This window comes from Radiomyces spectabilis (assembly GCF_025331425.1).
Source record: "Radiomyces spectabilis strain NRRL 2753 chromosome Unknown BYT42scaffold_10, whole genome shotgun sequence".
Taxonomy (NCBI): domain Eukaryota; kingdom Fungi; phylum Mucoromycota; class Mucoromycetes; order Mucorales; family Radiomycetaceae; genus Radiomyces; species Radiomyces spectabilis.
In genome coordinates this window covers 758,921-780,210 of record NW_026251935.1, presented here as the reverse complement: position 1 = coordinate 780,210, position 21,290 = coordinate 758,921, and the positions used below count along the sequence as shown (strand labels likewise).

The 21,290-nt window shown below is 43.7% G+C and overlaps 11 protein-coding genes across 11 annotated transcripts; 5 read left to right on the top strand and 6 right to left on the bottom strand.

Annotated features, from left to right (window-relative positions):
• Nucleotides 1-544: 544 nt before the first annotated feature.
• On the bottom strand, nt 545-2,383 carry BYT42DRAFT_594820 (uncharacterized protein; the record flags this gene model as incomplete). The annotated part of the gene is made up of 4 exons (XM_051570801.1): nt 545-735; nt 841-1,958; nt 2,060-2,135; nt 2,206-2,383. 4 exons carry the CDS (start codon nt 2,381-2,383, stop codon nt 545-547), a joined length of 1,563 nt encoding a protein of 520 aa, XP_051421102.1.
• Nucleotides 2,384-3,913: 1,530 nt separating this feature from the next.
• On the bottom strand, nt 3,914-5,965 carry BYT42DRAFT_500522 (hsp71-like protein; the record flags this gene model as incomplete). Its single annotated transcript, XM_051564706.1, has 2 exons — nt 3,914-5,686; nt 5,792-5,965. 2 exons carry the CDS (start codon nt 5,963-5,965, stop codon nt 3,914-3,916), a joined length of 1,947 nt encoding a protein of 648 aa, XP_051421101.1.
• A 996-nt stretch (nt 5,966-6,961) lies between these two features.
• Nucleotides 6,962-8,401, bottom strand: BYT42DRAFT_578750 (F/Y rich C-terminus-domain-containing protein). The gene is made up of 6 exons (XM_051569313.1): nt 8,226-8,401; nt 8,068-8,138; nt 7,830-7,993; nt 7,561-7,750; nt 7,418-7,496; nt 6,962-7,350 (listed from the first exon to the last, which is right to left on the bottom strand). The coding sequence occupies exons 1-6, from the start codon at nt 8,334-8,336 to the stop codon at nt 7,120-7,122; spliced, it is 846 nt and encodes a 281-aa protein (XP_051421100.1). The 5' UTR covers nt 8,337-8,401; the 3' UTR covers nt 6,962-7,119.
• A 466-nt stretch (nt 8,402-8,867) lies between these two features.
• BYT42DRAFT_469931 (casein kinase II subunit beta) lies at nt 8,868-9,676 on the top strand (the record flags this gene model as incomplete). Its single annotated transcript, XM_051563555.1, has 3 exons — nt 8,868-9,113; nt 9,213-9,468; nt 9,516-9,676. Coding segments are annotated over 3 exons (663 nt in total), but the record flags the coding sequence as incomplete, so codon positions are not given.
• Nucleotides 9,677-10,586: 910 nt separating this feature from the next.
• On the bottom strand, nt 10,587-11,477 carry BYT42DRAFT_594816 (ribonuclease HII; the record flags this gene model as incomplete). Its single annotated transcript, XM_051570800.1, has 5 exons — nt 10,587-10,711; nt 10,776-11,007; nt 11,067-11,154; nt 11,219-11,345; nt 11,411-11,477. The coding sequence occupies 5 exons, from the start codon at nt 11,475-11,477 to the stop codon at nt 10,587-10,589; spliced, it is 639 nt and encodes a 212-aa protein (XP_051421098.1).
• Nucleotides 11,478-12,203: 726 nt separating this feature from the next.
• BYT42DRAFT_547984 (uncharacterized protein) lies at nt 12,204-12,665 on the top strand (the record flags this gene model as incomplete). The annotated part of the gene is made up of 2 exons (XM_051565984.1): nt 12,204-12,441; nt 12,514-12,665. 2 exons carry the CDS (start codon nt 12,204-12,206, stop codon nt 12,663-12,665), a joined length of 390 nt encoding a protein of 129 aa, XP_051421097.1.
• A 149-nt stretch (nt 12,666-12,814) lies between these two features.
• BYT42DRAFT_578733 (uncharacterized protein) lies at nt 12,815-14,993 on the bottom strand. The gene is made up of 11 exons (XM_051569312.1): nt 14,900-14,993; nt 14,739-14,828; nt 14,562-14,670; nt 14,254-14,494; nt 14,050-14,184; nt 13,885-13,991; nt 13,741-13,815; nt 13,512-13,687; nt 13,420-13,428; nt 13,111-13,348; nt 12,815-13,051 (listed from the first exon to the last, which is right to left on the bottom strand). The coding sequence occupies exons 3-11, from the start codon at nt 14,583-14,585 to the stop codon at nt 12,917-12,919; spliced, it is 1,140 nt and encodes a 379-aa protein (XP_051421096.1). The 5' UTR covers nt 14,586-14,670; nt 14,739-14,828; nt 14,900-14,993; the 3' UTR covers nt 12,815-12,916.
• On the bottom strand, nt 14,994-15,778 carry BYT42DRAFT_578728 (uncharacterized protein). The gene is made up of 2 exons (XM_051569311.1): nt 15,583-15,778; nt 14,994-15,490 (listed from the first exon to the last, which is right to left on the bottom strand). Exons 1-2 carry the CDS (start codon nt 15,709-15,711, stop codon nt 15,320-15,322), a joined length of 300 nt encoding a protein of 99 aa, XP_051421095.1. The 5' UTR covers nt 15,712-15,778; the 3' UTR covers nt 14,994-15,319.
• A 1,255-nt stretch (nt 15,779-17,033) lies between these two features.
• BYT42DRAFT_578726 (uncharacterized protein) lies at nt 17,034-17,661 on the top strand. Its single transcript, XM_051569310.1, has 3 exons — nt 17,034-17,087; nt 17,174-17,365; nt 17,436-17,661. The coding sequence occupies exons 2-3, from the start codon at nt 17,191-17,193 to the stop codon at nt 17,528-17,530; spliced, it is 270 nt and encodes an 89-aa protein (XP_051421094.1). The 5' UTR covers nt 17,034-17,087; nt 17,174-17,190; the 3' UTR covers nt 17,531-17,661.
• A 109-nt stretch (nt 17,662-17,770) lies between these two features.
• Nucleotides 17,771-18,430, top strand: BYT42DRAFT_500540 (uncharacterized protein; the record flags this gene model as incomplete). Its single annotated transcript, XM_051564710.1, has 3 exons — nt 17,771-17,824; nt 17,882-17,970; nt 18,049-18,430. 3 exons carry the CDS (start codon nt 17,771-17,773, stop codon nt 18,428-18,430), a joined length of 525 nt encoding a protein of 174 aa, XP_051421093.1.
• Nucleotides 18,431-18,617: 187 nt separating this feature from the next.
• On the top strand, nt 18,618-21,161 carry BYT42DRAFT_500754 (HOOK protein-domain-containing protein; the record flags this gene model as incomplete). The annotated part of the gene is made up of 11 exons (XM_051564726.1): nt 18,618-18,719; nt 18,789-18,922; nt 19,008-19,089; nt 19,167-19,325; nt 19,391-19,687; nt 19,783-19,923; nt 19,977-20,081; nt 20,146-20,528; nt 20,592-20,733; nt 20,793-20,921; nt 20,988-21,161. Coding segments are annotated over 11 exons (1,848 nt in total), but the record flags the coding sequence as incomplete, so codon positions are not given.
• Nucleotides 21,162-21,290: the final 129 nt, after the last annotated feature.

Below are 21,290 nucleotides of genomic sequence, written 5' to 3'. Positions count from 1 at the left end.
GAAGAAAAGAAAAGCTTTAGATATCTCGCTTTGGATGGGACGTCATGCGGATTATGGAATTTCGGTAGTGTACCTTGATGTCGGCTAGACATGGTGGGTATGGAGACGCCAGGTCTGAGAAATACAAACAAGGAAAATAAGAGCTATACAAATAAAACCGGAAAATGGCTGACGTCCTCTGTCGGTTACGCACACATACAACACACACACACACAGTACGAGGGATCAGAGAAAGACAGGGAGATATAGGATCGACCAAGAAGAAAAAAAAAAGATCCAGATATGTGATCCACCGTATCAAGCAAAAAAAAAAAAAAAAGAGATATACAGTGGCTAGGATACAAAATGGGATTTTCTGTGTGCGTCGGTGGAAGGTGCGTGCGAAATGAGAGAAAAAACAAGGGAAATAATCTCTCAAAGCGACGGAAATAGAAAAATTGTCATCGTGGTTCGAAAAATATGTCATAACTTCTTTTTTTTCTCTCTCTTCTCTCTCTTTTACTTTTATATAAAACATTGAAAGAAAGCAAGAAAAAACGGTTGCTTACGCTTCCAATCCAAGCGAGACCAAGACGTCATCTAGAATAGTCAGTTTACTTCTATATTGGAGTATCAATTCGGTCCACGTATCGCGATACTCTTCATTCATCGTGCCGTCCTCGTTGATGTCTTCCTCATCGACACTGTACTTTTTGCTCAAAAAGTATCGCAAATCATCAACAAAGGGGATAGTGTCTGTGCGTAGAGTTAGCAAATGCTTGTGACAAGATCATGGTCTTTTTTCGACTAATGGTCATGTGTAAACTGCAGTTTTTTTTTTCTTTCTTTCTTTCGAAATACCTGTTTCTTGACGTCCAGCAATGGATTCGGCACTTTCAAGAATTAATGCTTTGAACTCTTCCTTGTGAATAAAGTCGTCGAAATGTTCGGCAAAATATTTGATGCACCATTGCTCCAAACGATCAATATTTAAATCAACGGCGGTACGAATGAGTTGGTATATATCCATCACGGGTTCTTCCTGATTCGTCAAAACAATGGCAGCAATGCCTTTCAAACGATCGAGTAGCAGCATATCCGCCGCAAGCATTAGCTCGTAAGCCAGTTCCGCCGGAACCATGCAGCGGTCCGTATACATGTATTCGAGTATGTGTGGGAATAAATCAGCATCTATACCGTGGACCTGCAACATTGGCACCGTTAAACAGTTGCCATCTTCAAACTGGATGGAGCTGGCGTCCATCTCTGCCTCGGAAAACATGCCGCCAAGCATAGCCTCAAAATACTCGGATCGGACCAGGCAAGCTTTGTGACAGGGAAACACCACATCGTCCAACCGTACCGCCACGTCCGCAAACGTGGACAAAGGATCCCGCGGTACCGCCGTATGGACAAAACGCTCCGATACGATATACGATTTGTCATTCGATCCCGGTAGAATCTTGACGGCTGTGTCTATCAAACATGCAAGGCACGCTCCCAGATCACCTCGTATCCTTGCGATTTCCTTGCTGTCGTGCGAACGGTCGGCGTTTTGCGTGTCCTCCTGAATGTCCCGGAATCGCTCGACGGCATTCCACAATTCCAGATGTTTGCAGACAAAGACCGCATTGTCGAGGGCTGACGGTTCAAGATCGCCAATATGACCTGTATACAGAAATCCCAAAATAGCTGCAAACGACACCGAATCCACCAACGTCGCTTGCAATGAAATGCGCGTATTGCCTCGCCAGCGAGTCAATAGCCGAAGACGAAAGAATTCCGAGCGTGCAGCGAGCACAAATCGATGAACAGAAAACTCGCGGTACGCTGCCCCGTCTTGATCGGCTAGGGGAATAGTAAATGTCAAATCCTTGTAGTCCGGTTTGGCCAGCAGTCCGGAAAGGAACTGCAAGTAAGGTTGGTTCTCGTCGATAGCCTTGGTGAGTTTATATGACAGTAGCAAGTTGCGAATCTCGCTATTCAATGCACCGTAAAGACAACGTTCACTGTTTACAAAAAGAGGATATCGTTAGCCAGTTGCTCAAAGAAAGCAGTGGTTCTGTCTGTCATTACGTACCCTTGAAATGTGTTTCGATCGCACTGGGCGCCATTCTCCAGCAAAAACTTGACCACCTCATAGTGGCCACATAAACCTGTATCGTGGCGCACGTGTCTATTATTTACGTCTTTATACGATTGGATAAAAAGGTATTCTATACTTACAAGCCCAATACAAGGGGGAACACTGCCACTCGTCGACAAAATTAATAGGGGCGCCAAAACTCTTGACAAGACTTTCCGTCTTTTCTAGATCGCCTTGTTTTGTGGCTGAACAAAGCTCCTTGTACAGATCCCTGGTTTCTTGATCCAGGGTTGCTTCACTCTGTAATGACAGATGCATTACCTTGCTCTTTGATACCGGTTCGTCCATACCACTGAAACAAAATAAGAAACCCCATTCACACAACCAATGTGTCAAAATTTGTACGTGACGTCCAACACTTAATCATGCAACCAATCAAATCAAATAAATATCTGCCATGGTGATATGGCCCATAGAATGATCAAGACCCGTATTGTAAGGCCGAAATACGATGAACATTGGAGTAGCACTGGCTAAATATGACTTGCAAGTTTTTCGGTTTTGCTCGCATAAAATCGTTCCTTATTTTTGGAGACCATTTTTTTCTTGGGGTACAAAAAAAAAATATTTTGTTTCTCCCCGTTTCGTATGAACCGTTGAACAAAAATGTTGAAGCCTTGCTTACAAGAATACTGGATGAAGGGCAGCCAACATTACGAAGCGAAGGGGGCACGAGACGTTATTCAAGAAGTGGGAGTACAGAGGAACTCGTGAGCGCAAGAAGGGGTCCGGATCACCCAAGAAGTTGACGGAAAGAAACGTCCGAACGCGTTGGTGCGGGAAGTCCACAAGGGTCGGCGTGTACGAGTGGGGCACGAGGCACCATCTACAACGTCATTAAGAACTACGAGCAGCGAGGAACTCATGAGCGCAAGAAGGATCCGGAATACACAAGAAGTTAACAGAAAGAGCGTCCGAATATTGGTGCGAGAAGTCCACAAGGATCGGCGTGTGCGATTGACCGATCTTCCCCATCTGCTACCGACAAAGGTCTGCGAGCGAACAGTTCGAAGGGAACTACATCGCCTCGGCATTAACACCCGCGTGGCCAAAAAAAAAGCCTCATCTCAATAAGAGACACATCGCCCGACGTCTGGAATTTGCAAGAAAGCATAAAAACTGGACAGTCGATCAATGGCGAAAGGTGTTATGGACTGACGAGGCGTCATTTGAAAAAGGCAAAAATATACGTCAAATTCGCATGTGGCGTACCAACAACGAGGCAAATAATCTCGATTGTTTGGCAACCCCCGTTTAAAAGCGACAGAACATCAACAATGGTATGGGGGGCCATAACTTATAATAAGAAGTCGGAACCATATTCAACCAAGTTGAGCGTACAGCAAGTGAGCAACGCGGATATGTCTGACGAGCAGTATCCCCAACCAATCCGAGATGCTTGGGATTCCATCGATACCAACTCATCAACAAACTGGTGGATTCCATGACGGGGGATTAAGGCAGTGCTGGAGGCGAAAGGTCGCTCAACTCGATGGTAACCAAAAGGAAGCAAAGATACTCATAGACAATAACATTATTTTGTATTATCCAATATACTCTATTCATCTATAAGTATTCCCAGAAGTGTTGATTTTTTTCAAAATTTCATGAAGGGGACTGTGCAGAAAGGCAGAAACAAAGAAAGGGCAGAACTTTTTTTTCCGCCTATCGAAATTGGTTTTTTTTTTTTCGATTATTATTATTTGACCATAAGGCAATTTACAAAGTGATGCGGGAAAAGAAAAAGAGGGCAGTAAGATCGTGTTTCGATTAGTATTATGATTTTTTTTAATCGACTTCTTCGACTGTGGGACCCGAATCGCCACCGGGGGCACCACCAGGTCCACCGCCAGGGAATCCGCCGGGAGCACCTCCAGGAGCACCACCGGGAGCACCACCAGCTCCTTGATAGAGTTTGGTCATGATGGGATTGACAATTTCCTCCAACTCCTTTTGTCGCGATTCGTATTCTTCCTTGCTGGCTTCTTGACTGTTATCAAGCCAGTCAATGGTCTCCTTGATGGAGCTTTCGAGTTTCTCCTTATCGGCAGGATCCAACTTGGACTTGACAGTTTCCTCGGAAAGCGTGTTGCGCAAGTTGTAAGCATAAGATTCAAGACCATTCTTGGCACTGATACGAGCGGCCACGGCTTCGTCTTCGGCCTTGTACTTTTCGGCATCGTTGACCATGCGTTCAATATCTTCCTTGGACAGACGACCCTTGTCGTTGGTGATGGTGATCTTGTTAGATTTACCGGTGGTCTTGTCCAGAGCCGAGACGTTCAAGATACCGTTGGCATCGACATCAAAAGTGACTTCGATCTGAGGAACGCCACGAGGAGCCGGGGGAATACCGGAAAGTTCAAACTTGCCCAACAAGTTGTTGTCCTTGGTGCGAGCACGTTCACCTTCAAAGACCTGGATCAGCACACCGGGTTGGTTGTCGGCAAACGTGGAAAAGATTTCGGATTTCTTGGCGGGCACGGTCGTGTTACGCTTGATAAGTGGGGTCATGACACCACCAGCAGTTTCGATACCCAAAGACAGCGGAGCGACGTCAAGCAACAAGAGTGAACTTGTCTTTTCCGAAGTGTCACCGGTAAGAATAGCGGCTTGGACGGCTGCACCGTATGCCACAGCTTCATCGGGGTTGATGGATTTGGACGCTTGTTTACCGTGGAAATAATCCGAGACCAACTTTTGAATCTTGGGGATACGGGTGGAACCGCCTACCAAGACGATATCATGGACAGCGCCCTTATCAATCTTGGCATCACGCAACACCTTGTCGACGGGTTCCATGGTGGAGCGGAAAAGATCCTGGCAGAGTTCTTCGAAACGAGCACGGGTCAACGAGGTATAGAAATCGATACCTTCATAGAGCGAATCGATTTCAATGCTGGAAGTGGTGCTGGAAGAAAGCGTACGCTTGGCACGTTCACACGCGGTACGGAGGCGACGCACGGCACGAGCGTTGCCGGAGATGTCCTTTTTGTTTTTGCGTTTGAATTCTTCAATGAAATGATTGACCAAGCGATTATCAAAGTCTTCACCACCAAGATGGGTGTCACCAGCCGTGGCCTTGACTTCAAAGATACCCTCTTCAATGGTTAAAAGAGACACATCAAAAGTACCGCCACCCAAGTCGAAGATGAGCACGTTGATTTCTCCCTTGGCCTCCTTATCCAGACCATAGGCGATGGCGGCTGCGGTAGGTTCGTTGATGATACGCAAGACGTTCAAACCGGCAATCACACCAGCATCCTTGGTAGCTTGACGCTGCGAATCGTTGAAATAGGCCGGCACGGTGATGACGGCACTGTCCACCTTGTCACCAATGTAAGCTTCTGCGGTTTCACGCATCTTGATCAAGACCATGGATGAAATTTCTTCGGGAGTGAACTCCTTTTGTTCGCCTTTGTATTCTACTTGAATCACGGGCTTGCCTTCTTTGGCCACCACCTTGAATGACCAATGCTTCATATCGGCCTGCACTTCCGCATCGTCAAAACGGCGACCAATAAGACGCTTGGCGTCAAACACCGTATTGTGCGGATTCATCTAAAAAAAAAAAAAAGGAAAAGAAAATCAGTCCCTTTGCTCCACACTTTTGCATAGATTGCATAGATTGCATAGATTGCATAGATTGTTATGTTATATACATACCGCAACTTGGTTTTTGGCGGCATCACCAATCAAACGTTCTGAATCGGTAAAGGCGACGTAGGAGGGAGTGGTACGGTTACCTTGATCATTGGCAATGATTTCCACACGATCATTTTGCCAGACACCGACACAAGAGTAGGTTGTACCCAAATCAATACCAACAGCTTTAGTCATCTTTTTTTTTTTCCTTTTTTTTACGTTACAGAGGAGAAAAGAAGAAGAAAGAAAAGAAAAAAATAGAGAGCGTGGGTGAAAACATAACAGCGATGGGTTTGGTTTTTATATGCATGAAAACAGAGCGGAGGAGAAAAAAAAAGAAAGGCAGCGAACCTTTTTCTGAAACCCAATGATCCAAATTTGGTTACAGCCGCAATGATGACGCTTCTCTTTCACTTTCTTGCATGGGATTTTCTTTTCTTATCGGAACCTCATCTTGGGTTTTGAAATCCAAATAAGATTTCATGCAAAAGAACATTAAAAAAAAAGCCCCGATTTTTTCCATTCAACAAGAAGTTCTTGCTCTAAAACCTGCCGCCGCATTGCGTAATAACCGATGAGCTAAGCTAATATAAAGGTTCATCATTTTTTTCAAGGCGAACTGCTTGATAACATTCTAGCAGTCTTTTTTTGTCATCATCACAGTTTTTAGAAAATGAGAGATAATGAAATTCAAAATTGAACTTTGCAATATTGGACATTTAATCTTTTAATCACTCTATTAAAGATTTCTTAGTTTTTTGTTAATTGTGTGGATTAAGATGGATCCGGACAGTGTGGCGTGATGATGACCTGTCGGTTATAAACATACCGATATGTTATCTCCGATACGCGTCCCATTCTTGTGGTCTTGCGGTCCAAAAGCCATGCGGTAAAACCCGGGCCTTGTTTGATTCTTGTTATATTACCTTGACAGGTTTGTTTCACTCTACTTATCACATTATCGATCGCATGAAAAATACTTTGAAGGCAAACTCAATGAGAGCTGAAGTGGTGTGCCAAGGTGTATTCCTTCCCTCGCTTAAATGAACGTTGACCAGCTCTTGTTAAAACCAGTTTTGCTGCACAGTCATATATCAGGATGATTGATGCTCCTAAAGTCATATCAACCGGCAGATCATTTAAAGATGAAGCGTTATTGAATACAAACGACCTGATAAAAGGGCTGTATTATGTTATTGCCAGCATTCAATAATCAAAGTGGTCAGAACTGTGTACATCCGATGTTGTTATTTTATCCTATGAAAATTTCTCACGCAAATACTATTCGATTTTTTTTATCTTTACATTTTTACATTGTCCTCGATGATTTCATTTATTTTTTCCCGGCCTCATGCTTCCGTTCTTCGCACATAGCGTGTACATTTATCGACACCATCCAATTCTTCAATGAGTTCGGCCACAATAGGATGGGCAAAACCGTAGTATTCTGGACCTGAAATGGCATTGGACGACTCCTTTTGACGTACTTCATTTGCTCGTTTGATCACCAAAGCCCACACACCCGTGGCCGTTTTGGCAGATAATGTTTCCTCTGGCGCATCAGCCGCTCGGATTGTAAACTAAAATCAAATATGCAGCGAATTAAAATTTGGGAAATAATACCAGCATCATCCATAATCATCATACCAAAGGTCCTTCATTGCCGTCTTCCACTTTGCAAACATATGTTGTCTGGCTTGTCGGATCCACCATGCTCATATACGTTCTGTGAAGGGCAAGGAATCCGTTCATCAATAACAATTGGCACCATTGACAGTTGGAGCCCTTACCTTTCTACGCAATAATTCACTGGCCATATGTATCGTTCGCTGTGAAATCCGCTGCGATCCCATACTACCGTGCCCAGATTGATAATGGTTAAAGAAGCGATACTGAACGGTAATTTGACAGTGCCATTCTCATCCCGAGGAATTTCAATCTTTTTCCTTCGTGATGAAGTTCGTTTCTTAGTCACCACCGCTGGAAAAAACATCATCATTCAGTATATTTATCCGTTGTTCATGATACTGGAGCAAAAAGAGAAATCGGGGGATCTTACCTTCGACTTCCTCGTCGTCTTCGATCTGATCTTCTTCGTCTTCTTCGTCATCCTCTTCCACTTCTTCTTCTGCTTCACCGTTATCATCATCCGCATTATCCTCTGTCTGACTGATATCCATGGCATCATCATTGCCTTTGGCACTGGATCGTCTCTGGGTTTTACTGCCACAAAAACAAAAAGTTTCATATCAGTTCAACGGTTTCATCGATTCCCTCTTTTGCTGTGGCTACTGCACCTTTTTTCTCGGTGGAGACTCTGTATTCTACGATTGGCACGATCCAGTGCTTGTTGGGCTGATTTATGTTTCTATATGTATTTTTGTTGCCGGGGAGAATGACACAGTGATTAACTTGATTTTGGCACGCGTCGCCTTGGTTATTCTTGGATCATTACCGTAATGAAGTCGAGGATTTTTCGCTTCATACGTCGATACTTTCTCAACCGATCGTCAGTCCAGACATCCTCGGTTTGACAACCAACGTCGATTCCGTTCTGAGTAGTCATAATATTAATGACACGTTTTGACAGCTATCCTGTGGTCCCCCTGAGAAAGATAGGGAAAAAAAAAAGGTCAAGAAAATCGGACTCACAAAAATAAAATGGTGGGCATGACGTGCCTTGAACCAACTGTTACTTCTTCCTTGGCTCTCTTTTATACCCTCCCTCAAGAAACCGTAATCTAGGAAAACCACTCAACGTTACCAGGAATCTGTGTTTCTTTATTTATCGTAATTTTTATTCAGCGTTTTTGGTCCGAGTCTTTTTCCTTTTTTTTCTCCTATCAGTTTTGTCCATCTTACTGCCGTTCTTTTCCCTTCCCATGACTCGACGCATTACTCAGGTTCCGACCACGGCGGATAATATTGATGGTAAGCGCATTGTTCTTGAATAACTTGCATGATGGCGGCATTATCGGCCGGCTTCTTTATTTTTTATGGTCCTCGGGCTTATTTCTGGGTTTCTGGTCCCACGCAACCCCGACATTCGTTATCTGACATTGCATATTTTTTAAATTTGTTTTCTCCACTAGACAACGAGTATGATTCGCAAAGCAGTGTTAACACTTCGTTGCAAAGTTGGATTAGTTGGTTTTGTACATTGCCAGGCAACGAATTCTATGTAGAAGTACCTGAGGAATTCATCGAAGACGACTTTAACCTGACGGGACTGTCATCGGTGGTGCCTTATTATAACGAAGCCTTGGAAATGATTCTCGATATTGAAACAGAAGAGAAAGACTCTCAGCAGGGCCAGGAAGATCCAGACGAGGAGAAAGACCTCGTGAGAGATCAAGAAGAGGCGCAAGACGATGGGTTTTGGAAAGAACACACAGCGCCAACCACCGCGAAACCGCAAGCCCACGGAAGAATCGATCCCCAGACCATTGAACCTTACGCAGCGATGCTGTATGGCCTGATTCACCAGCGATATTTACTGACGCGGCATGGTCAGCGCATTATGGCACAACGATTTGCCGAAGAACAGTTTGGCACTTGTCCGCGCGTGTTCTGCGATAACTGTCCTGTGATTCCTTGTGGCCGATACGATCAAGTGGGAAAAGAGAGCGTGCGGCTGTACTGCCCGTCGTGCATGGATCTCTATCACTCGCCAAACGATATACACGTTGGTGTGGATGGTGCGTGTGTCATTTTAGCGGAAAGTAGCCACTAACATGCCGTGTAGGTGCCCATTTCGGAACGACGTATGCCCATCTGATGTTTCAAGCGTTCAGTGAACTCATCCCCATTGACCATACCCGCATTTATGAACCGCGTATTTTCGGTTTCCGAATCAACGAACGATCTCCATCGGGACCTCGCATGCAATGGCTAAGAATGCGACCGCTGCAATACACGGACGAATTCGAACCCACCGACTTTCACAAAGACAATTACGCACGTTCGACAACAGCAGCAGCAATACAATAATCCAAGAACAGAGAAGGTAATCTTCCTGATCATCAGTCTTTCAGGTCAAGGATTCATTTATGGTTTATTTCTTCCTTGGGGAAAAGCCATCTGGAATAGATACAAGCAAGGATTCGGTCTTTCACTGGAGACAAGTCAAAGAGGATCTCATTAAAAGAAAAAAAGGAGCTCACAATCCACTACGCTTTTGTTACTTTGCAATCCTACCGTATATTTTTTTTTCCCTACTGGAGATCAGCCACTTTGGTTTATGATATCGTATTTTTGGATTCCCCTCTCAAACAACCGCTATTTTATAAGAACATCTCCTGCTGCTTGATATTTGTTTATATTTTTATGGTTTGCTATGGATCGTACTGTACACTATACCACAAACAATTCACTACAAATGAACACAGCATGTCAGCCATGACACCTTTTTTCAATGGATGTCATTGTACCCGCACTGTAGTTGTTGCCATGATGAATGGGCTACCATAGCAATGTCAAAAGATACATGTTCATATAGGGAATGGATAACAAAAGTCAATGAATGATGGAATAAGAAAACACAGATGCAACAATATACTGAATGAGATATATACTGGATGAAAATATAGATTAGAGAGAAGGTAATGATTCCAAGCAGTAGGATTTGTAGAGTCTGCTCATTTGATGATGGTTATGCCGTTGTTTAGCGTCCTCCTTTTTATCGCTTTCCTTTTTGACCAAAGCGTTCGAACCACGTTTCCGCGGGGTGGGAGGATCCTCGTCTTCATCTTCTGACCTGTTAGACACGACCAGAGTTAGTTCCTATTGAACCGAATCTCCTTGCCCCATCCGAGACTTACCATTCTACGGTATGGGTAGCATTCATGCGATTTGAAATAGTTTTCCAACTGAATCGGATCAAACTAGGAAATCCAAAGAAAGAATCCTCATGTTCAGTAAGCCACCGTACAGTGTTGGGATCTGCCAAGAAAAAGAACAATGAATTCCACCGCACCACGTATTTGTCTTTTACAATTAGTCTTACCTGATGGATAACCTGATCCGAATTGTTTGGAAATTTTTTCATCCAGGCCTTGTTCTGTCCAGATCCAGTTTTGCAGGATCTGATCGCGAGTGACCTTGGCACAAATACTGGCCGCACTCACGACAGGGTACAGAGAATCCGCACGTGGCTCGACGGTGATGTCGATGCCAGGAAAGAAACGGCATAATTTCTCCTTGTACGATTGAGTAGGGCCTACAGGATCCACGTAAATCTAAGAAAATTGCATGAGACTCATACCGCGGCAAAGAAATAGTAAATAACTATATATACCTCGGATACGTTGATCTTTTGGTCGAGCACGGACCGAATCAGTTTGTACGTCGCGTCATGAGCCATTTCATTTAGGTTAAATGGCGGTCTAAAGGTAGCCGTGAGTGAGCAAGTTGCAATGCCATTGATATGAGTGATCACAGGTACATTACCGACACAGCATGTTCTTGGAAATGTCTTGAGGAGAAATAACATATACTGCCCAGCCGATCCAGTCGAGATTCTCCTCAATAATTTTCGCCAGCTCCAATCGTCGCGCTTCCGTCAGTTTCTTGGAATCTGATCATAGTAAGCAGCATGAATTATATTGTACACGTCGTTCTTTAGGATCATCACTTTTTTACCATCGAATCCCAGTTTTTTGAACTCTTCGTGACGTGAAATAGGATAGTAGCTTACAGCATAAACCATAGGACCTAACAGATTCACGTAAAAGTGCGCCGTGAATACACGATTCGCGTCCTGTGCTTGGTTTTCACCGTTTTTACCTAAACAAGGACCTCTTCCGGCTTCATCGACGCCCACCACACATGGCTCATTGATCTTATCCGGTCGATTCTCGGCAAGCAGTTGAGGAACAGGACTGCTATACGTGTAGGATTTCAGCATGGGGACTTTGACGGACGGTAGAATAAATTGCACATCCTCCCCGATCGTCACATCCATGGGAGAATCGGTCTCCATAAGTTCTTGACTGCTCTCAGCCACCTCAATGTCTGTTAAAGGATCTGCTTCAATCAACATGGCACCAATGGATAAACTGATCATCGACCGATCTGCTTGATGAACGACAACCGTTGTGGCCTGTCCCAGCTTCGGAAACAGCACAAATCGCCTTGTGACGGCGTTTTTGGCCCACCCACACTGACAAAGTTGGGATTTCGAGACGATGCAACAATAAGGGTGACCCATTTTTTTTACCTCATTCAAATAATGTCACTGGCTCGACGCTTATTGTCGACTGCATCGTTCCGAGCAGCAACTACACCTTTTGTACGGGTAACTACCCGACCACCGAGCGTTTCCCGCCCCCCGCAATCGCGCTGGGCCCATTCCGATGCGGGGATACCGAAATTGCAATCAGCAGCGTGGCATTTTAAACAACAAAAGCATTGGCCCTATTTTTTGGAATACTTGATGTGGGTGGTCTTTGGCTCCGAGGCACTGCATCTCATGTGGTTGAAAATGGAGTACAAAGAATACAAGGAAAAGTCACAACACAAAATCAAGCTCTTGGAAGAGATCATTGACCGTGTGGAGCATGGACAAGCTATGGACGACAATCTCAAGGAAGAAATTCGCATGGTCTTATTAAACGGTAAACGATCCGTAGAACCAAGCGACGCCGATATTGACGAAGAGTACTTTAATAAGCGTAAGTATATTTGAAAACATGACAAGATCACAATAACTCATGCACCTTTGTTTTTTCCTCTGTTGCCAATAGTGATCGCTTCCTCAGAACAAGCAGCGAGTGAACCGGTCGACCAACCAACAACAACTGCAGAGACCAAGCCCAACGTTCAGCCAGAACCCAAGAGCAACTGGCCACCCTCCGATGGTAGAGGAGAAGGAAAGAAAAAGACGTTTTATCTTTAAATCACCATTGAAATTCATCTTCCTGCCATCAAAAAAGGACTTGTGCATCAAACTGTAAAAACATCCCCTTTCATATCCGCGAGCAACCATCTCAAAATGATAATGTCCTTGTTAGAGTTACATGATTTCACTATTATATAGAATACGCACATAAACTGTTACTTTTTTATTTTTTTTCGTCAGGCGATGGTCTACTTTTTTGCCTCCTTTCCAGTTGTTTGTACCGGGTATCATCATCCAATACAGCGTATTTAGAAGGACTGCAGTTTTGTTTCTGTTTCTATTAGCATGGTGTTGACAATATCCTGGGTTTCTTGCCAAATTTGTTTCAGGAAACGAAGCGCAAATGGATGGATCTTGCTTTCTTGCACTTTGGTCGACAGTTGCTACGTTTTGGCACATGAGTGACTCGAGTGCCTGCTTCTGATTGAATTGTAGGACTTACTGATAGTGCTTCTTGCTGTTTAGTTGCGGTTTGGCTGACTCGGTCACACAGCCACTTGAGCATGATAAAGACTCGCCGTTCGTTATCGATGCTGATATACTCTGTTTCTCCCATGAGCACATCCTGCCACTCCTGGACCCGCCGTTCAAATCCCGGTCGTCCCGCTCCCTCAATGGCCAACAACCGTAACGCGCACAAGAGTCGAAAGGACGCTTCATTCTTCTTCATCGAATAATCACTTTCAAAAAAAATAAAATCACAAGTCAGACGAACCGGGTTTCCCAATATCGCAATCGTTTGAATTCTTACCCTGCGTAACTGTCGGTAAGCGTCAGTATGAGATATTGCCAGAGTTTAGCATTGTCATGATGTCTAGGTCATTATGGTGTCCACCCGCTTACCCTGCTCTCTCCAAAGCGCTTTTCTTGATCGCACACGCAGTTTTGTTTTCCATTTCTTCAAATAGCTCCCAGACTTCCTTGTCGAGTGGCACAAAGTTATAAAAATTATTAGACAGCACGAACCCGTATTCTCGAAGAATGGCAAAATTGTCGTGCGGCCCATAATTGATAAACACCTAATCCCTTGTAAGTATCCACTTGGTTGGCCCTCGACTAGTTTCTTATTTACTTGTTCTCCTTTACGATACGGTATGAGGGTCCGAATTTCAAAGCATTGCTGCCGTTGATTGAACCCGCTGTCAATCTATCGTTCGCGAAGCAGTCTTTATAAGCATCGCAAAAACGGTTTTCTCAGCATCCCATATAAACGTACTTGTGCTTCGCAAGAATGATTTAGAAAATCCAGCATGGGTGCCATGGCCAAATTACCGGCCTGTCCCGCAGAATACGCAGTCGCCATATGAATGCAACGAGTATTGACTAGTTTCATCTCCTCTCTTAGTCTTATCACCCTTCACCATGTACAACAACAACTCACCACAGAGCCATGCCCATTCATATTCCTCAGGTGTCATGGTATACGTTTTTCCCGTTTGGGCACTTTTCGCCTGAAGAAACCGTGAAGCTGATAGGTAATCGGATTGAATTTTGGCTTTTTGTTGTGCGACTTCCTCTACAGCAGAACGCATTATATCTGTGAGCAGCAAGGTACGGAAGACCCATTCGCTTAATAATAACGAACCATGAAGTGAAGCCGGCAAGTGATCCGCGAGCATTTTTGGAAATTTTACTGGCATGGTATCAAAATGTGATGGTAACAGGTCAAGATAAGGTTTCCACCATGACTGCGGTTCCTGTGACAGCAAGACAAGGTGAACGGCCAGGAGTTGCTGGGTGCTCAGTGAATGCGGACCGTATAACCTTAGCAAGGTATCCTTTGTCATTAGAAATTTCTTGGGCACCGAGACAATCACCTCTCCTGCCTAAAAAAAATGAGAGATCGCAATCAGTTTGGTGATACAAACGATTCATTTTTCATGCTTGCATTACCGCAATGTCCGACGTTGCCATCATGCCTTTTGGGATTACGTTAGACCCTGAATTTTTTGATCCCCTAAAATTTTCTTATAGTAACTAAACAACATACCACGACCCGTATCTAGAAACATAAGCCTCGCGTTAGTCGTCATGTTAACAGTGACGGTTTGATACAGATAGGAAACTTGCTTGAAAAGTTGGCTAGTGTGAGCTTGGTTTCTGGGAATTCGTGCTGTCGAAGCCACTCGATGAACAGGTCATACTTTGCATCACGTACAACTAGGATTCGAACAAAGTATAGGTTAGATGGAGAGCAGGTCGTTGAGCAAGCTCTTGCAAGGCCACTTTACTTGTCGCTTGAATGGGATCGGTCATGATGGCAAGAGAGTTGTTTTATTTTCCGTTGTCGTTTCGCACTTTGGACTTTCTTTTGGGAAAAAAAAATATATAAAATGACTCACGGCTGCTGAAGCACTGACTCTTTTGAGCGGGCTTTGTGTGACACCGCGTCAAATTTTTCATCCGTCGACCCCGAAACACAAACATCCATGCCACATAAGAACGGATTATCCGCACACTTAATTATTTCGTTCTTGTCGGTGCTCACGCATGAGTTGGTAGTATACGACTTGGAAAGATCAACTTCATCAATCAAATGATAAATTGGGAGGTTCTTTTCATAATTATTTGAAACAATATTTTTTATTTACATAATTGCTGCAACCTTTTTTTGTTGCTTAGAGTAAATATATCCCATCGTGTGTGAGACTTTACTCTTCTTCGTCGACAGACTGTTCGGTTTGACCACGGCGACCGCGACCACCAGATTTTTTACCACCCTGAGAACGAGCGCCACCCTTGCGTCCAGCTGCGCTGGCTCTGGCTTCACCTTTCTTGAAAGAACCACTCGAGGCATGGCCTCCCTTGCTGGCAATATTGTGCTAATGAATTTTTCACGAGTTTTTTTTTTAAGTTGATTTTGTATCATATTTTACAACACCAAATCATGCAATAACTTGGTTTTCTATCATACCTGCTTCTGAGGATCCATGCTGGCGAATCCTCCGCTGTGGCTAGCATGACCACCCTTGCTGGCGATCTCTCTGAGTTCCTCCTTGGAACGGTTGGCAAAGTTTCCGGGGTTGGAGTTTTGTCCAGACATCTTGAATAAAAAAATATAACTTGAATGATGGATCAGGGTGGCGAGCACGCCCCTTTTTATAGTTATTTTGGCTCCATGGATCTTGACGCAGGTTTTTAATGCAAGACGATAACGAAAAATTTTGTCATGCCGACATGTATGCTTGTTCCCGAATGATTGACGAATGTTAATCGAATGTTCGAATCGTCCTCCCTTTTTGACTATGCTGTCTCGAATTTGGCCACTTATGCGCTCACGGTCACTGGTTTGCAAATGCATTGAAACCGACCTTGCTGCTTTTTGGGTTTTTGAGCATCCGATATTCCAAGGCCAATCTAAAGAACTCCTCCATACACATCAAAACACTACAATAGCTTGCATTAAAGCGATCACGCAATGACGGACCATAAAAAGTCTGTATTATCATATTCGAAACAACTTGGTAAAGCGTCTTTTCCGATGTCAACCTTAAAACGACGTTAGTTTCTGATCTGGACAAATACACCCACAGCATTTCTTTCTAAATCAGTCAGTATAATATCAATTTAAAATCAGTGCAAATATTTGGCAGATACTCTCATGCGCAACTGGTTGATGTGGAGTTAATTGATTGACAAGGGTCCGATCACGCTTTTCTTTCAGTTCAAGATGCATAAAGTAGGAATCGGCATGAAGCCTCTCGATTTTAGCAAATGCGGGGTCACTTGATAGCTTTCGTCATCATCTTTGTACCTCTCACGCTATGTATCAAACTTGAGTTTTCTTTGGGAAACCAGCTATGAAGCCGGGATCGCTGTAGACGATCCAAAAAAAAAAATCATGGTATAATAGCATGATGTGTCGGTAAAAGGGCTCGGCAATTCCATAAATGGCAATTTTTAACCATTGAATTACGGTCGCTTTTACATAAAAGAACTGGTTAACTTGCAGAGAGATGAAACGCCAAGGAATTGAACAAAAGTTGAATAAAATGTCGACTTACAGTCGAGAATATTTCTCGGAAATCGGGCACAGACCAGTCATCAAGTGACATACTGGAAAGTTTTTTCAATTGACGCTATGCCCTGGAACATCATAACTCAACAACAACAGCTTTGTACAAATGTACTTCCTTTCTCATGCTGTGCTTCGCTAAAAGCTCTACGCACTTTTTTATTCCATGCCCAAAGAAATCATGATGGATCCCATATGAGCTGGGATTGAAAAAAATCGAGAACATTCGCGCCATGACATCAGAAGTGCAAAAACCCGCTGAATTTGGCCAATCAAATCATGGAATGGACAAGATAAATATAAAAAGCAGTCATACAGATCGGTTCCCGCAAGGCCTTGTGTGAGTTTGGGTTCTGACAGGCTTTCCCTCTTGGGGTTCCTTCCATTGCTCACTTATTCATTTTGTAAGTATCTCGTTGGTGCAAAGAAAAGACAGGGCACTTGCCACTCGTTCCAATCCACCGACTCATTTCGCTTCGGTCTTCATTAGCTCTGCCTAACAATATTATGTCCGATAATAACGAATCCACTAATATCGAATCCACCAATAACGAGCTGGCTCGTCTCGATAAGTTTGTCGCTGCCGCACCTGGTAACAACTATAACATCGATCAATACCATCAACAGTTATGCCGTCAACTTCCCGGAGGCCAGGAAGAATGTGTAAAGCTGAAATTAGAATGTAAGTGCCTGTTGTGACTATGGGGGTTCATTCGAACGTAACATTAACCCGCCATGACGCTTCCTACCAGACACAGAAATGTTTTCACAAATGCAGAAGCTGGGCTTCTTCTGTGCTCTGCCCATGGATCCGACCAAGACCCATATGGAATGTAGACGTGTATAAAAATTTAGATGACGACAACCGTATTAGTTATATTGCTTGTGAATTAAAAAGCGGAAGGGAAAACATGCTGTATCTGGCACTCGTTTACGTTTGTGTTACACGCACGTCATTATCGGGAAAAGAAAAAAAATAGGGATTTCATGTCTCTCAGGGGGCAAACATGGCAGCTCTTGAAACGATGGACGCTTAACCATCTGTTTCTTTTCGGTTCCTCTAATTTTTCTTCTCTTTTTTTCTTTAATGGCTTTTGTTCAATCGGCTGATGAACGCTATGCGGAGGCCTTCGTGGAATGGGTTAGTGTAACAATGGCGCGCCTCCCTAACAGATTGCTAAAACGAGACTCGGGACAGATCAATTCTTTCGACCATTTGCCGTACACCTGCGAGCATATCAGTCAACTGTCTGATGGTGTTTTACTTCGCGATATTTTATTAGACATGTAAAAGCATTGCCGTATTCCTTCGTCATTGCAGCGTTGGTCTTTTGACGTTCTTTGATTTTTCACGTGTTGGTACAGTGATCCTAAATGGTTCCGGTCGATGCATTCCGTTGATATGGGCGATAATTGGGTCTTCAAAGTGAATAATCTCAAGAAAATGTATAAACTGATCTCTCGCTATTACGAAGAAGTGTTTAGTCAAGGACTTCAGACGTTGCCTGCCGTGAATTTAACGGCTATTGCCAAGGAGACAGATACCAAGGAAATCCTGAAACTGTGCCAACGCATCTTGTATCTCGCCATTCAATCCACAAAAACAGAGAAATACATTAACAAAATCCAACGCTTATCGCAGCCTAGCCAACATGCTCTGATGGTGAGCATTGAGCAGGTACGATCCCTCACTTGTTCGTTGGTAAATATGAAACCACTTCTCTGGGTGTGTCTAACCGGCGGATAGATGATGGCGCAACTTCGAGAAAGTGATGTAGCCGATATGCAGCTGGATGTAAACTCAAGCAATGGTACCATCTCCCGCAGCATGTTTGCAGCGTACGTAAACTTTATACTGTTTTCCCGGCAATCCGCATGTTTCATCCCACACCTTTTTTTTTCTCTGTACTTTTTTCTTTAGCGATGCAATCGAGAGTCCTGAACGACGAGTGTCGCGGATCCAACAAGAAACACGGGAATTAGATTTGGCACATCAGCAGTTGATCAAGCAACACGAGGAATTGAAGCAACGTTATGTAGGTGTACTGCGTGGAAGCCCGTGAAAAAAAAAATGCAGGCTCGAAATGTTCATGAATTTATAACAGGATGATCTTGAGCTGGAAAAGGAAGAGCTCCACATCCATTTACGGGAAATCGATCATGCCATTCAGCTAGCCAACGAAGCCGGTAAAGCCGATTTTGCCATGCGAACGGAAATTGACCGCATAAGACAAGATTTGTACGGGCCATTTCTTGCTTTTTTCGGTTTATTTGGGTTTCCCGAGAATCCGGAGCTTGATTTAATATGCTTTCGCTTCGGATAGACAACACAGCGAAGATCGGCGACAAGAAATCGAATCTATTTTAGAGAATCAGCTGGAAACTATTCACCATCTCACTCAAAAGGTAAAAAGAAAGCATCACCACAAAAAAATAGGGGTGACTGCAGACAGAAGCAAAAGAGTTGATCCGATCATTTACAGACCGAAAGTCTCGCGGAACAAGCGGAATATGCCGAGCGTTTAAAGGATCAGTTGGATGAAGTTCATCATGCTGCAGAGAAACTCCAAAAGGCGGAAGGCACCATTGATAAATACCGTAAAAAGCTCCAGGAAACGACCGAACTTCGGCGACATATCAAGGTAATGATGTGATTTAAAATTTATATGCACTAAATATTGACTTTGTTTCAACATTTTGCACTTAGGCTTTGGAGGAGCAAAATGGCTCGCTCGTGGATCGAAATCATCATATTGAAGAGGAATATCGAAAAGTGTTTGTTTTCAAAACGCTCATGGATTCCTACAAAGATCAAGTGACCTCGTTGGAGGCCAAAAATAGTGAGCTGATTCGCGAGACCCAGTTTGTAGAGTACCAAAGCCAACAATTGCACCAAAAGTTGGAGACACTCGAGGAGGATCGAACACGGGATGCCGATCGAATTCAATCCCTGGAAGATCATTTGGAAGATTTGAGAGGAACCAGTAAGCGAGGATGCAACATTGTCCACCATGCTCAAAAAGTATCGAATTTTATAATGACCTCATGTTTTTTTCTACATTTACAGGACATACACACAAAAACAACGGGATAAAAAAGCTGACAGACGATGATGAAAAAGACACGATGAGCGAGGATGAAGAGGACGACCAATGTTACGATGAAGCCACGCAATTTGAGCATACTGTCAAAGAAAAGAACACCATGGCATCGCTGAAGGATCAAGTAAAATTTCTGCAAGTGCGTAGCAGGAAAATGCCTTCTAAATCCTTAGGGAATTACTGTACGGCTAGATTCGATCGTTGCAAAAGAATAACCTTTCCAAAGGCCAGGAACGAATCACGGCTCTGCATCAACTGTTGCAGGAAACCAATCTTCAGAAAACCGAGTTTGAAAAGGTATTTTCGCATCGGATTGACCGTCGCAAGATATTCATGATGTCGTTCTTTTTTCATTGACTAGCACTATTTAGACGCAGCCCAAGAGCGCGATATCCTCCAAAGTCTTATGATGCGGGTGCGAGCAGGGATCCCGGAAGCATTGTTGGATAGATCGGAAGCTACGAAACCGGACAGAGACCGAATTGACGCTCTTCAGCTCGAACTAAAGACGCTCCGTGAAACAGTACACGAGATGCAGACCAATCCACCATCCACCCTCCTTCAAAAAAACGACACGGATGCATTGAAATATCTTGAAGAGCTGAAACAAAAAATTAACGGGCTCGAAGAACAATCAAAGCATCAGCTGCAAGACATTAACAAGCTGCTGCTGGAAAAAGATTGGTTGTATAGTCAAAATATGGAACGAAAAGACTTGCTGTTAGAGAAAGAATGTTTCAACAGGTATGTACACTATATTCATCCGATTATTAGTGGCGCAACCACTCACGTATCATTTCTGTTTAGCGAAATGAGAGCTTCTTTAGCGGCCATGAATGCTAAAGACGACATGGCCCTTCGACAGCAAAATACGCAATTGCAACAAACCACAAAAGAACTAGAACAGCATATGGAAGAGCTGAACATCAAGCTCCGAAAAGCAAAAGAGGTACAGTGGCCGCGTCCTCTGTTTTTCGGTTTCTTAAGCACCAATTTGTTTTCGATCAGTTCATCAAGCAGCAAGACCGCATGTTGAAAGACATCAAATTTGGTCAGCATTCAACATCCCACAAAATGTCTGCGGCGTCGCTCCAAGCCGCTATCAAGCAACGCGAAGAGGAAAATGATCGACTCAAAGTTGGGTGCATATATTGCTACGGATACACATGGACATATTAACCCAAGTAATTGTCAATGTATTAGATGCAACTGCGGGAGTCACGCGTTCAAGCCCGGCGGGAGCAACAACTATTACTCTGTGCCTGGCAAGATGTGGCACGTAGAGCACATCGCACGCTCATTCATTCCAGACTTTATCCGTCCGCATGGTTCGGTGCGCAGTCTCGAAAACGACCCGACAGTTATCCGAAACGATAAATTCATTTATTTTCGATTCGTCTTTTTTTTTTTTTTTAATCCATACGACAGATCTGATATTGTATCATTCATAATCAAGATTAAAAGGAGACTTGTGATTCCAAGGTTGAAGGTCTCTTTATTTTTCAT

Coding starts and splice junctions, on each gene's coding strand:
- BYT42DRAFT_578733 (XM_051569312.1), bottom strand. CDS start 14,585: ATGATGGCAACGTCGGACATTGCG. Junction 13,816..13,884: donor ATCATTCTTGCGAAGCACAA/GTACGTTTATAT, acceptor CGCGAACGATAG/ATTGACAGCGGGTTCAATCA. Junction 13,052..13,110: donor AACAGCAAGAAGCACTATCA/GTAAGTCCTACA, acceptor GCCAAAACGTAG/CAACTGTCGACCAAAGTGCA.
- BYT42DRAFT_578750 (XM_051569313.1), bottom strand. CDS start 8,336: ATGACTACTCAGAACGGAATCGACGTTGGTTGTCAAACCGAGGATGTC. Junction 7,994..8,067: donor AGTCTCCACCGAGAAAAAAG/GTGCAGTAGCCA, acceptor TTTTTGTGGCAG/TAAAACCCAGAGACGATCCA. Junction 7,497..7,560: donor GTGAATTATTGCGTAGAAAG/GTAAGGGCTCCA, acceptor TGCCCTTCACAG/AACGTATATGAGCATGGTGG.
- BYT42DRAFT_578728 (XM_051569311.1), bottom strand. CDS start 15,711: ATGTCTGGACAAAACTCCAACCCCGGAAACTTTGCCAACCGTTCCAAG. Junction 15,491..15,582: donor GCATGGATCCTCAGAAGCAG/GTATGATAGAAA, acceptor AAAATTCATTAG/CACAATATTGCCAGCAAGGG.
- BYT42DRAFT_578726 (XM_051569310.1), top strand. CDS start 17,191: ATGTCCGATAATAACGAATCCACTAATATCGAATCCACCAATAACGAG. Junction 17,366..17,435: donor TGTAAAGCTGAAATTAGAAT/GTAAGTGCCTGT, acceptor GCTTCCTACCAG/ACACAGAAATGTTTTCACAA.